This window comes from Rhinoderma darwinii, chromosome 5, assembly GCF_050947455.1.
Source record: "Rhinoderma darwinii isolate aRhiDar2 chromosome 5, aRhiDar2.hap1, whole genome shotgun sequence".
Taxonomy (NCBI): Eukaryota; Metazoa; Chordata; class Amphibia; order Anura; family Rhinodermatidae; genus Rhinoderma; species Rhinoderma darwinii.
The window spans coordinates 182,157,732-182,171,122 of NC_134691.1; the positions used below are offsets into that span (position 1 = coordinate 182,157,732).

The 13,391-nt window shown below is 40.6% G+C and overlaps 1 protein-coding gene across 1 annotated transcript in view; it reads right to left on the reverse strand.

Moving 5' to 3' along the window:
* The window catches only part of OTULINL (OTU deubiquitinase with linear linkage specificity like), a 101,854-nt gene that overhangs the window by 40,628 nt on the left and 47,835 nt on the right, over window positions 1–13,391 (reverse strand). Inside the window, exons 3-5 of the mRNA XM_075828491.1 lie at window positions 13,342–13,379; window positions 13,164–13,255; window positions 2,748–2,897 (exon numbers count right to left, since the gene is read on the reverse strand). Of these exons, the coding sequence (XP_075684606.1) occupies window positions 2,748–2,897; window positions 13,164–13,255; window positions 13,342–13,379 (280 nt within the window). The remainder of the gene's footprint in view (window positions 1–2,747; window positions 2,898–13,163; window positions 13,256–13,341; window positions 13,380–13,391) is intronic.

The window sequence follows — 13,391 nt, forward strand, 5'->3', positions numbered from 1 at the left end:
GGTTTTTGGAGTACAGATTTTGCTGGATTGGTTTCTGGGCGCTATTTCACTTTTGCAAAGCCCCTGTGGAACCAAAACAGTGGAAACCCCACAGAAATGACCCCATTTTGGAAACTACACCCCTCAAGGCATTTATTAAGGGAGCATTTTCACCCCACAGGTCTTTTCCATAAATGAATGCGCTGCGGATGGTGCGGAGTAAAAATTTAAATTTTTCCCTAGATATGCCATTTCAGTGGCAAATATGTCGTGCCACTGGAGAGACACACCCCCAATTTTTTTTTTAAAAGGGTTCTCTTGGTTATGGCGACGCCATATATGTGGAAGTAAACTGCTGTTTGTGCACAGTGTAGAGCTCAGAAAAGCGGCAATGCCATTTGGCTTTTGAAGCATAGATTTTGCTTGGTAGTAGTTTTGTTTGGAGTTTTACTGGTATTTCAGTTTATAATGTGGGGGTACATGTAAGCTGGGCAGATTATGTTATGGACATAGTCAGGTGCTATAATGATGGGGTAAAAAAAAACAATAAAATAATCTATAGATGCGTGTTACGCTGTGAAGCAATCCTTTATGCACAGGCCGGTGTCACACTTATAAATGGTGTTGTTTCTTATCCCCTTTTGGTACACACTCTGCACCTTTACAATTTGGGGAATTTTGCTGGGAAGCGTTGTCCTGGTATTATACGGGCACCCCCACATCCAACAGATATGTTTGGGCCCTACCCTTGCTGGTTCCCTAATTTTAGGGCCTTGATATATCGCCTCTTGAAACAGAAGAAATGTTCCCCTCGGGCCTGCTCAACTGCATATTCTTTATTTCCTGACTTATTGGAGCCTTAACTAATTACATTTTTTTCATACACGTAGTGGTATGAGCGCTGTTTTTTTTTTTTTTTGCTGGATGAGCTGTAGTTATTATTGGTACCATTTTGGGGTACATGCGACTTTTTGATCACATTTTATCCTATTTTTTGGGAGGCAAGATGACCAAAAAAACAAACAAACAGCAATTCTGGCATAGTTTTTTTTGTGCAGCATACACCATGCGTTATAAATTACCTGTTAACTTTACTCTGCAGGTCAGTATGATTCCAGTGACACCTAATTTATAACACTTTTTTATGTTTTACAGCTTTTTGCACAATAAAATGACTTTTGTAAAAAGAATGAATTTTTTCTGTCGCCATGTTTTGAGAACCATAACTTTAGACATTTTTGTCGACGGAGCTGTATGACGGCTTGTTTTTTGCGAGACGAGCTATAGTTTTATAGGTACCGTTTTTGGATACATGCAACTTTTTGATCACTTTTTATTCCAATTTTTTTAGGGCAAAGTGACCAAAAAACTGAAATGATGGTATTGTTTTTTACGGGGTTTCACCGCTTGTAATAAACAACTTAATATTAAGTTCAGGCCATTACGGTCGCGGCGCTACCAAGTATGTATGTTTTTTTCAATAATAAAGGACTTGATAAGTGAAAAAGGGAGATTGTGTTTTATTTTATTACTTGAAACTTATATTATATGTTTAACAACTTTGTTGACACCTTTTTTCACACTTTTTTTTAGTCCCACTAGGGGACTTGAAGGTCCAACTGTCTGATTTTTTTTCTAAAACATTGCACTACCTTTGTAGTACAATGTATTAGACCTGCCATCATTCGCTGACAACAAGTCGATTAGGCTTCGCCTCTAGGCAAGGCCTATTCGGCCTCTGTAATGGCAGAGCAGGAAGCCATTGTTAGGCCTCCCGTTGCCATAGTAGCAGTTGGCAGCCCTGCGATCGCATGGCAGGGCGGCTGATCTGCTACCAACCTCTAAGATTCACCGATTGCTTTCGATCGATGCATCTAAGGGGTTAATGGCAGGGATCGGAGCTAGCTCCGGTTACTGCCGTTACAGGTGGATGTCAGCTGTAATATACATGTAACGGGCCCTGGAAGGCTTCCCCACTAGGCAGACCGGGAGGCCAGTATTAGGCCACCAGTTGTGTTGTCATTGCAGCCAGCGGCACCTCGGAAATTTCATTGCTAGGGTGCCGATGAGCAGCAAACCGGTTAAATTCACTGATCGCTTTTGACCGCTCTGTACTAGGGAGACCGGGAGGCCAGTATTAGGCCTCCGGTTGTTATTGCAGCCACCGTCACCTCACAAATTTCATTGCTGGGGTGCCGATGAGCTGCAAACCGCTTAAATTCAGCGATCGCTTTGACCGCTGCATTTAAGGGATTAATGGCGGGGACAGAAGCTAACTTCGGTCCCCGCCATTACATCAGGGTGTCAGCTGTAACATGCAGCTGACACCCGGGGATGGTGGCACTGACTCTGAGCCATTGTCCACAATTTGTCGTATGGATACGGCAAAATGTGGGAAGCACTAGCTTTCCATGACGTATCCATACAACAAATGTCGGGAAGGGTTAAATCTGTTCAGTCTAATGTCAATGAAGCGTATTTATTGTATTACTATGTAACGTTCTAATATACAAACTGTTCCAACAAAAGTGTCAGTGTCCTTAGCAACCAATTACTGATTTATTTTTTCAGGATAGGGTTGACCTAGCTCAGAGGCACCGTCACCAGACTCAGAGGCCCCGTCACCAGACTCAGTGGCCCATTCACCAGACTCAGAGGCCCATTCACCAGACTCAGAGGCCCATTCACCAGACTCAGTGGCTCACAGCTTTTCTCACAGCATAAATAATTATTGAAATAATTGTATGAACAGTATGGAAATGCAGCACCTTTAGGATATCTTTCTCTTTCATCCAACCAGGAAAAGGAATTGCTTGATTGAAAATCTGGAACATGACAGCCCTAAGTATACAGTAGTTATCTTCTTTTACAGGCTGTAGGTTCTTGATGTTATGTTTCCAGTACACATCTTCATAAGCCTATAACATTATGCACAGGTTGATTACTTAGCACCAATATAAAATGAACACATATATATATTAACAGCCAAGTGATTGCAGATAGCTAGTTACACTGGAGACCAGTACACCAGTCTTAATAAATGATGCTTTGATTGCTATACATTCCTGCTGATGATTTCTCAGGGCAATAGATTTTCCACCGCTGTCCTCCTCAATTAACAGATCACTCCCATTAATAAATAATGGAAGTGATGATTACTTGGGAATTGCCACTGGTATATGGGGATTCAGAGGTAGCAGTCACATATGGGCCCTGGTGCCACATAAGAAGTCACCGGTATTATAAATAGGGCATGATTGTTGGGTTTGGCAGCCCTGTTACACATTTTGCACTGATGACTCGAAACCTCAAGATACGCCTTTGTGAATTGCATTTTCACCTTTAAATTAAGCATAACCCAGTGTAACACAAGGCCTAACTACATACTTTACTATAGTGAGGAAATCTGTCAAAAAACATGCAAGCCCATATAGTACAATTCTACCTGGTTTTAGAAATATTTAGTGCTGTAATAAACATGTTCTGCTGTGTAAAACACACAAGACACAAACTTTGTTAACTCTTTGGCGACATTCACCATACTATTACATTGCATGTACGCTATCACAATATGGCGCAGGCTTAGGAGCTATGTGAGCCTGCACAATAGCCTGCGAGTGTTTGTTGTTTTAAACAAATGACACCTGCCTACAATGGCAGGGATCGGAGATCAGATGCCTCGCTCAATGCTGCGTGGCTCCCTTTGTACCCTGATCGGCCCCCTGCGATGAAATCGCGGGGGGGGGGGGCGATCGGTTGCTGTGGCAGTCAGAGGCCTATTGAAGGTATGTCTTCTGTTATCTATTACTAAACCTTGCCGGCGACAAGGCTTAATAGTAGAGCACGGATAAAGGCAATACACAGCAATAGATGCAGTGTAGTGCATGAGCGCTCCAAAGATCACATAAGAGGACTAACAAAACGTTAGAAACTTTTTAATAACATTTTTACAAATATGAAAAAAAGAAAAATAACTAAAAGTAGAAAAAAACCTTGTCTGATTTTTCACAAATTATTATGTAAAAAATAAGAAAGTAAACATAATTGGTATTGACTCGACCGTAAAAGTCATAACTAGTAAAATATCACATTATTTAACCTGCCGGATGAACATCGTAGAAGAAAAAAATCACGCAAGCATTGCAGATTTTTGGTCCCCTCGCTTTCCAAAAATTTTTTCATTAAAAGTGATCAGAAAGTCGCATATGCCCCAAAATAATACCAATAAAAATGAGATCTTGCCCCTCAAAAAACAAGCCCTCACACTGCTCCATCGACTAAAAAAATAACACAGAACAATTTTTTTTCTAACAAATAGCTTTTTTTGGGAAAAGTAGTAAAACATAAAAAAAATCGATAAATCGATAAATTTGGTTGTGTTGTAATCGCATTGATCCGCATAATAAAGTTAACATGTACTTTTTACCGCTCAGTGAACACCGTAAAAAAGAAACGCAAAAAACAATGGAGGAACAGCTGTTTTTTTCTCGTTCCACCCAACAAAGAATTTTTTTTGAGTTCCCAGTACATTATATGTTACATTAAATGGGGCCATTAAAAACTACAACTCGTTCTACAAAAAACAAAGCAGAAAAATAAAAATGTTATGGTTCTTGGAATATGACAATGAAAAAACTAAAATGAAAATTGCCTGCGTTTCCAAAGGGTTAAACTATATAATTGCAGTTAAAGTTGGTTCTATATTAATACATTTGAGAGATTGTCACGACTCTAAATACAAAGGTCAACATGGGCAGTTTCCAGAAAGGGGAAGGCCTCCCCAGTCCAGTAAAAATAGCAATCTAGAAAGCTTCGCCTATAAAAGCACTGAATGTTTGGTGACTAGTTATATTACTGATATTGATCCACTGCTGGTTGTTTAACAATAAAGTTGTTTATTTGATACGTCACATTGTTATTGGCATTGCTTTTTGCAAAAGTGCTTCCCTTAATAAGAATGCCCTTTTTTGTAAAGGCCTGTTCACATCAGAATTCGGGTTACATTCGTCTGTTCCGTTCAAACTTTCTGTCAGAGGAACAGTTGAACGGAAACTATCGCTTCTATTTGCATTACCATTTATTTCAGTTCCGTAAAGTTTCAGGGTTTTTTTCACGGAAATAATAGCGTAGTCGACTACGCTATTGTTTCCGTGGAAAAAAAATTAAACTTTACTAAAACAACCTGAAACAAAAACATTACCATTGAAATCAATGATGTAGGTGGGGATTTCGCACCTGGAGGAGCCCCTGGCATCACTACCCATATATGGACAGTGACTTCAGGGTCTGATCCAGGAGCGGAATCCCCAGCCAGAGCGTCGGCAATGCTTTGGCCATGGATGCCGCTCGCATTGGGAGCCCTAATGATAGTAACTAAAAGAGGGGGAGCGCTATCTGCAGGGGGGATGTGTGTGGCACACTCTACAGGGTGTGTGTGGCGCTATCTACATGGGCACTGAGGGCAGGGCACAGGAGGGGTGCGGGTTCTGAGTGACATCACGTAATCAATAGCGCAGACGACTGCGCTATTGATTCCGTCAAAATAACTGAACCCTTTCACAACGGTGACAAACGGAAACCATTAGCAAAGTATCCGTCACCATTGAGATCAATGCTTGAGAAAGGCTCATTGCACAGAGCCAAAACGTCGCACGAGGGCTATTAAAGCAATTTTTTTCACCTTGACATTGGAGTGCTGCCTATCATTGGATGTTCATTGAGATCAATGGTGATGCAAACAGAAACTAAGGTTTCCATTTGCTTTTCCGTTGAGGTGTTCCCCCGATGGAAAGCTGACGGAACCCCTCAACGGAAAGCAATGCTGATGTGAACCCAGCCTTAGTTAGCTGTGTAAAGGCAGGTTTTAGAATTAGAAATACAACGGAGTCTTAGTTTCTTTCAGCAATTTGTCTTGCTGAGACTTATAGCTCTACAAGAATGGGTCCAAGAGGAGGGGGTGATGAGAGGCAAGAATCAGCTGATTAGAGCACGTGGGATTGGAAAGAAGGAATGTGAAATATTCTTGAAATATACAATTGTGAAAAATAGCTGTTCTAAGAACTGCCCTCAGTAACACACTATAGTGAGAGGTGCTCCATCTTGCGTCTGAAGGATAAAGCCACTATTGTCTCAACCATGATCTCATCATCATGGTCTCACATGCTGATAGTTAAATTCTACAACAATCTCAGACCAAGTATTTGTCTGCATAAAAGTTTGACTACAAATGTGGACTGCTGGAAATATAGCGCTAGGGATGAGGTGTCTTTACCAGTGGTGGGTGCTAGGCTAGACTCACTAAGTATGAAGTCTCACTCCTTGCATATTCACATGTTATTATCAAACGTTGTAGTGTCTTGAACCCATTTACATTGTTTCTGCTGGGTCCAAAAGTATGGGTGAAAGAGAAGGAGAATACAGATATTGAAGATTCTGACTCTTCCCATGATTGCTTAGAAAAATGAATAAACAGTGACACACATTGTCTTGAAAACGTAGGTACAGACCAAACACCTGTCTGCAGCCCGCCTCACCAATTATGAGGTTGCCTTGCTCACCCCACACAACCTCACTATACAGAGATGTTCAGTTGTGAACCCTGCTACATTACTTCCGCAAGGGTCCAAAAGAGGGGAGTAGTGACAAGACTGATCAGTTACATGTCAGTGAAACACCGCACAATTGTGTTGAATTAATGCACTAGAGCTAGGAGGTCTACAAAATGTGTATGAGACACCAATAAGTAACCCAGATTTTGAGCTTTTTGTAGATGGTTCCAGATTCCACCATGAAGGCACCTACAATACAGGATACGCGGTAGTCACGATGCACAAGGTAAATACCCAAAAACCACCCCACCTCCTTGTACCACCCAAGAAGCGGAGCTGGTGGCCCTCGCTGAGGCTTGTAACCTGGCAAAAGGTAAGACGGCCAACATTTACACTGACTAGGTACGCTTTTGGCATCGCTCACGATTATGGGCTCATCTGGCATAGTAAGCACTTTTTTTGGATCATCGGGTTAGTCAATTAAGAATGCGAGACCAGTAGCCAAAGTGTTACAGGTCCTATTAGAACCCAGCCAAGTAGCCGTAATAAAGGTGCAAGCCCACACCAAGGAGACCACACCCGAGGCAGTAGGCAATAGAAGTGCTGATGAGGCTGCCAAAGTGGCTGCAATGCTGCCCCTGGACAGTGGAGGAGGGGTTAGGACGTTTATTAACCTGCCGCATACAGGAATGGAACTCCAGGTGTTGAATGGTCTCCAGGCACAAGTAGATAAGGTGGAGAAGCACCAATAGCAAGAGAAAGGGGCTGCCATGAAAGAGGATAGTTTCTGGGCTGTAGGGTCTAAGTTATGTCTTCCCAGGTCTCTATACCTAATGATGACACAACTGGCACACGGGTGTACGCACCTTTCCAAGTTGAGTATGTGCAGCCAGGTATCAGCGAATTGGCTTGCCCCTGGATTCAATAATGTGCCACTAGGTTTGTAGCAGCTGTATGGGATTGCTTATGGACTTGCTTATTTTGTGTCGAGCAGTAGCCTGTATTTAAAGGGGTTGTCCGGGTGGTTTTTAAGCAGGATTGGTTATCAGTATATGATCGGTGGGAGTCCGACACCCTGCACTAATTGACTGCTCCGGCTGCCGCCAGGCACCTGAAGTTATGCAGCGGCCAGTGTAGGAATCAGATGGCTCCGTACATTGTATAGCGGCCGTGCTGGGTTATCGCAACTCTGCTCCTATTCACTTCAATAGGAGCAGAGCTGCAGTACTTCAGCACGGCCACTATACTGTGACCATGAATTTCATTGAATGCTAGAGAGACCCTAGTAGTTGGCAGGTATATGATTAATTAAAAAAAAAACTGATGTGCCTAAGGCACACTGAGACCCAATTTCCCGAATACTAACTAAACAATAATAAAATATAACTTTTAATATTAAGCTATTAAGATGTCCATGGAGAGACAAACGACACACGCAATGAGTTAAAATTTCTAGCCAAAGTCAGCTGGGACACGATCTATATGGACTATGCCTTCACTGTGGCAGGATAGAGTATGACGAATACGAAAGTATAAATGTTTAGAACAGCAGCTGCAGACTGCTGAACATATGTAGGTATTGCAAATGATCATGATATAGAGGCTAGTCTGACATGGCTGTTAAAAGTATCTTAGCCCCCGACATGTTTCGCTGTAAACACAGCGTCCTCAGGGGATCAAAATGAGGCAAGTGAGCGCGCGTTCTGATTTCTCTTCCTTTAAAGTCACGGGTGTATAGCACACAGGAATCACCTGTGTGGGGACCAATAAGATTGCCTGTCTAGGGACGAGCCTCCGTACAACAAGATTGGCATACAAATTAGCCAATCAGGAGAATGTACACAGAGTCCAATCGATATGCGTGGGGTGCGCATGCGCATAGTGTCCCAGGCTGAACTTAGCCGATTTTTGTTGTTCAGGAGGCAAGTGCGCATGTCTGGGCACTTAGAATCTACGATGCTGAAATTATTCCACTGAATTCCAGGTAAGTAATAGGTAGATGCCAATGGGGACAAGTACCTGATTGAAATCTAAGGTACCATCTTTACAGATATCAAAGTACCTTTGAACTTAAGTAAGCCACGTAGTGTCTTGGGTTAATGATAATCTTTTAATGTTGTATTAGTACGTAAACACTATAAATCATTAATTATGTTCCTGAAAGAGTGAATATATTAGGCTCTATATGTTCCATAAGACGGTCCATTTGGCACTGAATTGGGAAACTAGTATCCAGTAGACAGGTCCTGTTACAGAATATCTAAATTTAATGTGAGGAAGAGGAACAACGACCCACATGGACATATATAATGATAGCAGGTAGCTTGTATATAAAATGCACAAAGATACCACATTACTTTTCTAGTGGTGATATAGTTAAAGTTATAGTGATTTATCGACATTACGTTAATAATTGGAGTAGGTTGAAGATTGTAAATGAGTATACAGATACAAGAACTATAAGAAGGCTACAAAGATAAAATCGTCATTTAACCCATTAGGGCTTAGGGAGCTTATTCTATGAATCCATCTGGCTTCTTCTTGCAATAACTTTTTATCCAAATTTCCAGCTCTGCGGCCCAATTTAACTTGGGTAATGCCCCAAAATTGAAGGGCACTAGTATTACCCTGATTAAAGGATCTGATATGTTTGGAGAGAGGTGTATCTTTGGTGTTGATAGTACTGATGTGTCTAGAGATTCTTCTTCGGAGCTGTTGGATAATTTTGCCCACATATAATTTCGGGCATGGGCATTGGGCAGCATAGATAATGCTACTGCTTTGACAATTAATGAATTGTTTGATGGTAAAGCTCTTTCCATCAAATGGGTTAGAAAACGTCTTGGTCGTGGGCATAAATGGACAAAAAGAACATCTGCCACATGGAAAGGATCCATGTGTGGGGGGTGGAAGCCAACTGCTTCGCTGGGTAGATGGTCTGGAATAATGGCTATGTGTAAGGTATTTCCGAAGGTTCTTGCCTCTCCGATACGTAATATTAGGAACACTAGAAATTGTATCACACAAATCCAAATCTGCTTGTAAGATGAACCAGTGTTTTTGTAGGATATTTTGATTTGATGGGAACAGTTGTCAAAGTTCCCTATGCATCTGATAAGAGAGGATTTTTTACCGTTGTCATGATTGGACTTCCTATTCTCCTTTCTAAAATAAAGTAAATCATCTCTTGAGGTTGCCCTGGCTCTGGCATAGGCTCTATGCAGAGTCTTCTTTGGATATCCACGTGCTAAGAATTTTTTATATAGTGCGTCACATTCAAATTGAAAGGTAGTTTCTTCAGAACAATTCCTTTTCGCTCTTAGGTATTGTCCGTTTGGGATACCTTTTTTAAGAGCCGGTGGGTGAAAGCTATCCCAATGTAGGAAACAGTTTGTAGCTGTTTCTTTTCGAAAGATGTTGGTTTGGACAGCCCCACCAGGATCCAAGGAGATTTTGAGATCAAGGAAATTGATTTCATGCGTGTGGATGGTATAAGTAAATTTCATCCCAATGTGGTTGTTATTGATATCCATGAAATCAGAAAAAAGGGCAGTGTCACCGTCCCAGAAAATGAGTATGTCGTCAATATATCTGCCCCAAAAAAAAAAGGGACATGTGAAAAAAAGTAAATCACCATTAAAAATCAAAGTGTCTTCCCACCACCTTAAAAATTTATTTGCATATGTGGATGCACAGACTGTGCCCATGGCAGTGCCTTTAAGTTGTGATGTATGTTCACCTAAACTGCTGCACTGTAACAAATAGGTGATAAATCACAGAAATCGGTGTGTCTGTCACTACTTTCTGTTGCAGGGCAGCATAAGAAGGTGACAGATCCGTTTTCCATACACTGCGGGTGTCAACTGTGTATTACAGCTGACACCCAGGACTAATGGCCAGGAACAGCGTTCACGCTGTTCCTGACCGATTAACCCCTCAAATGTTGTGGTCAATCACGACCGCAGGAACTGAGGCGTTTCAAAATAGGGGGCGGCCCCCTCCGACAGCTCATCACCCCCCTGCCATGCGATTGGTTGGCGATGATTGCCCCAGTTCTGCCTTCACTCTGCCTCTGTTAAGCCGTGCCTCTGACAGGGCTTAACAGTAGCCTGTAAAAATTACAATATACTGCAATACATTAGTATTGCAGTGTATTGTACCAGCGATCTAATGATTGCTGGTTCAAGTCCCCTAGAGGACCTATTAGTAGTGAAAAAAAAAGTTAAAAAGAACCCCTTTTCATATTTTTGCTCTAATGGAATGTAAAAAATAAAAAAAATAAACAAAATTGGTATCGCTGCATCAGTAAAAGTCTGAACTATTACAATATACCATTATTTAACTCACAAGGTGAACGCCGTAAAAAAAAACGAAAACATTTAAAACGCCATATCTTTTGGTCACCTTAGCTGTGAAAAAACTTTAATAAAAAGCGATCAAAAAGTTGTATATACCAAAAAATTATACCAATAAAAACTACAGCTCGTCCCGAAAAAAATAAGCCCTTGCACCGCTCAATCGACGGAAAAAAAAAAAGTTATGGCTTTCAGAATGTGGTGATACAAAACAATTTTTTTTTTTATTAAGTAGCCTTTCTTTGTAAAAGTAATAAAATATAAAAAGGTGACAGCTATATAAATTTGGTATCACCGTATTCGTATTGAGCCGCAGAATAAAGTTAAGTTGTTGTTTCTACCGCACATTGAAAGCCTTAAAAACGAAACCCAAAAAACAAAGGAGGAATCAGTTTTTTCCAATTTCAGCCTGCAAAAAACATTCAGTTTCCCAGTATATTATATGGTACTTTAAATTATGGCAATAGAAACAAAACAACTCCTCCCGCAAAAAAATAAGCCATCACACCACTCTATTGATGGAAAAGTAAAAAAAAATATGGTTCTTGGAAGGCAGGGACTGAAAAATTTAAATAAAACAAATTAAAAAAATGTCTCAGCCCTGAAAGGGTTAATGACCAGCTAAATTTTTTTAGTTTTTACCTCACTGCATTTCAGCAGCCATAACTTTTTTATTTTTTCATTGACATGGCTTTATAGGCTTTGTTTTATGCGGGAGAAAATGTTGTTTTTTTTCGCAGTCTTGGGGTAGAAAAAAATAATTTTTACGGCGTGAATATAGGAAAGAGTGATTCTTAGCATAGTTTTTCTTGGTTATTTTTATACCGTTCACATTTCACGCTAAATAACCTGTTAGATTAATATTTCAGGTTATTACAGTCGTTTAGATACCTAATATTTAATGTAGGGGCAATAAAATATATTTTATGCAAAATAATGAAATTTTTTTGGGACATTTTTTTTATTTACTTCTTTTTTTGTAACTTTTTTTTTTTAATCCCATTAAGGGATAACTTCATTTACAACTTTTTTTTATACTTATAATGTATTAGCATACTCTTGTATGCTAATACATTATACTGTGTCACTATGACACAGGCTGTTGTTAGGGCTGCACATAGTGTGCCCGAACAGCAGGCAAACTGAACAGACAGCCCTGGGGTCCTTTGTAGGTCCCCAGGGCTGACTGCAGAGATTCCCTGCTCTTTGATCACGTCACCGGTTTCCAGTGACGCGATCAAAGAGGGGAGTTCCCTTTGATCATGCCACGGTCATGGACTGCGTCGATCAAAGCGTTAAACAGCTGGGTCCAAATGTTGTCCAACCTGAGCTGTATTTAACAGGCTGCTCTAAGATTTGGAGCTGTAAGTTACAGCTCCTGTTTAGGAGCGCTCATCAGCCTCTTCTACAGCAACGCCAAAAGACGTCGCTTTAGACTAAGCACCTGCGCCGCCTGCCTTCAAAAGACGGTGGGCGGTCGTTAAGGGGTTAAGGCCTTTCCAGGCCCGTTCATTAAGGGCTTAATGATGCTTAAGTCTTCTTATGTGACAAATGGGCTTTTAGACTCACACAGGCACCAGGGCCCGGGTGTGATTGCTGTATATGCACCCCCTATAGCTACGCCCTTGACTACAAGATACGTAATGCAGTTTATTTACAATTGTGGATTAACCTAATATATAAGATGCAAAATGGGGCTCAGTGTTCAGTGCTGGGGTCTATGACGGCAGGGTTGCAGGCTTTATTTACATGCGCTCTTGCTGGGTTGATTGATTGATTGATTGATTGATTGATTGATTGATTGATTGATTGATTGATTGATTGATTCCTCTCTGATTTGAGGTGTCATGCACAAATAAATAGTATACATCGAATGAGATTTATCAAAACTGGTACCAAGCAATCTGATTCCTACTTTCATTTTTCATCAGTCCGTTTTGAAAATAGAAGTAGCAACTTGCTAAGGGCAAGTGTTCTACTTTTTCTATGCACTATTTTCTATACATCTGAACATTGTGTCAGATTGTTCAGTGCTTCACCTTGAGCCAATTCTAATTAAAATTTAGTGTTTGAACCAATACGATTGTTGATCCAATAACAGTATGGAGAAAAATAATACAGCATTTCTGATCTATAATCGACAAAATATGTAGAAGCATTAAGAAAAGCTTAGTCTGTGCCTTCACGTGTGACAGGAGGTAGTTCTTACATTTTTATTCTTTAATTTGCTGCTATTATACAAGAAGAACAATGCAAGAGAATATGGAAGCATAATGTTTACCTTCCTCATCTGCTTAGCATTTAGGGCTTCCCCTTTCCATTTTTTAGAACAATAAGCAAGCACATCGACTTCTGCATTCACACTCAGGTTTCCTGAACAGAGATGTAAACAAGAACAATAAGATTTCCCAAAACACACATTTCACTTACATTCATCCAAAGAGAAATTGGATACTTACTTTTATTTTTAGAATGTCCTTGGCATGAAATACTACACCTAAAATGAAGC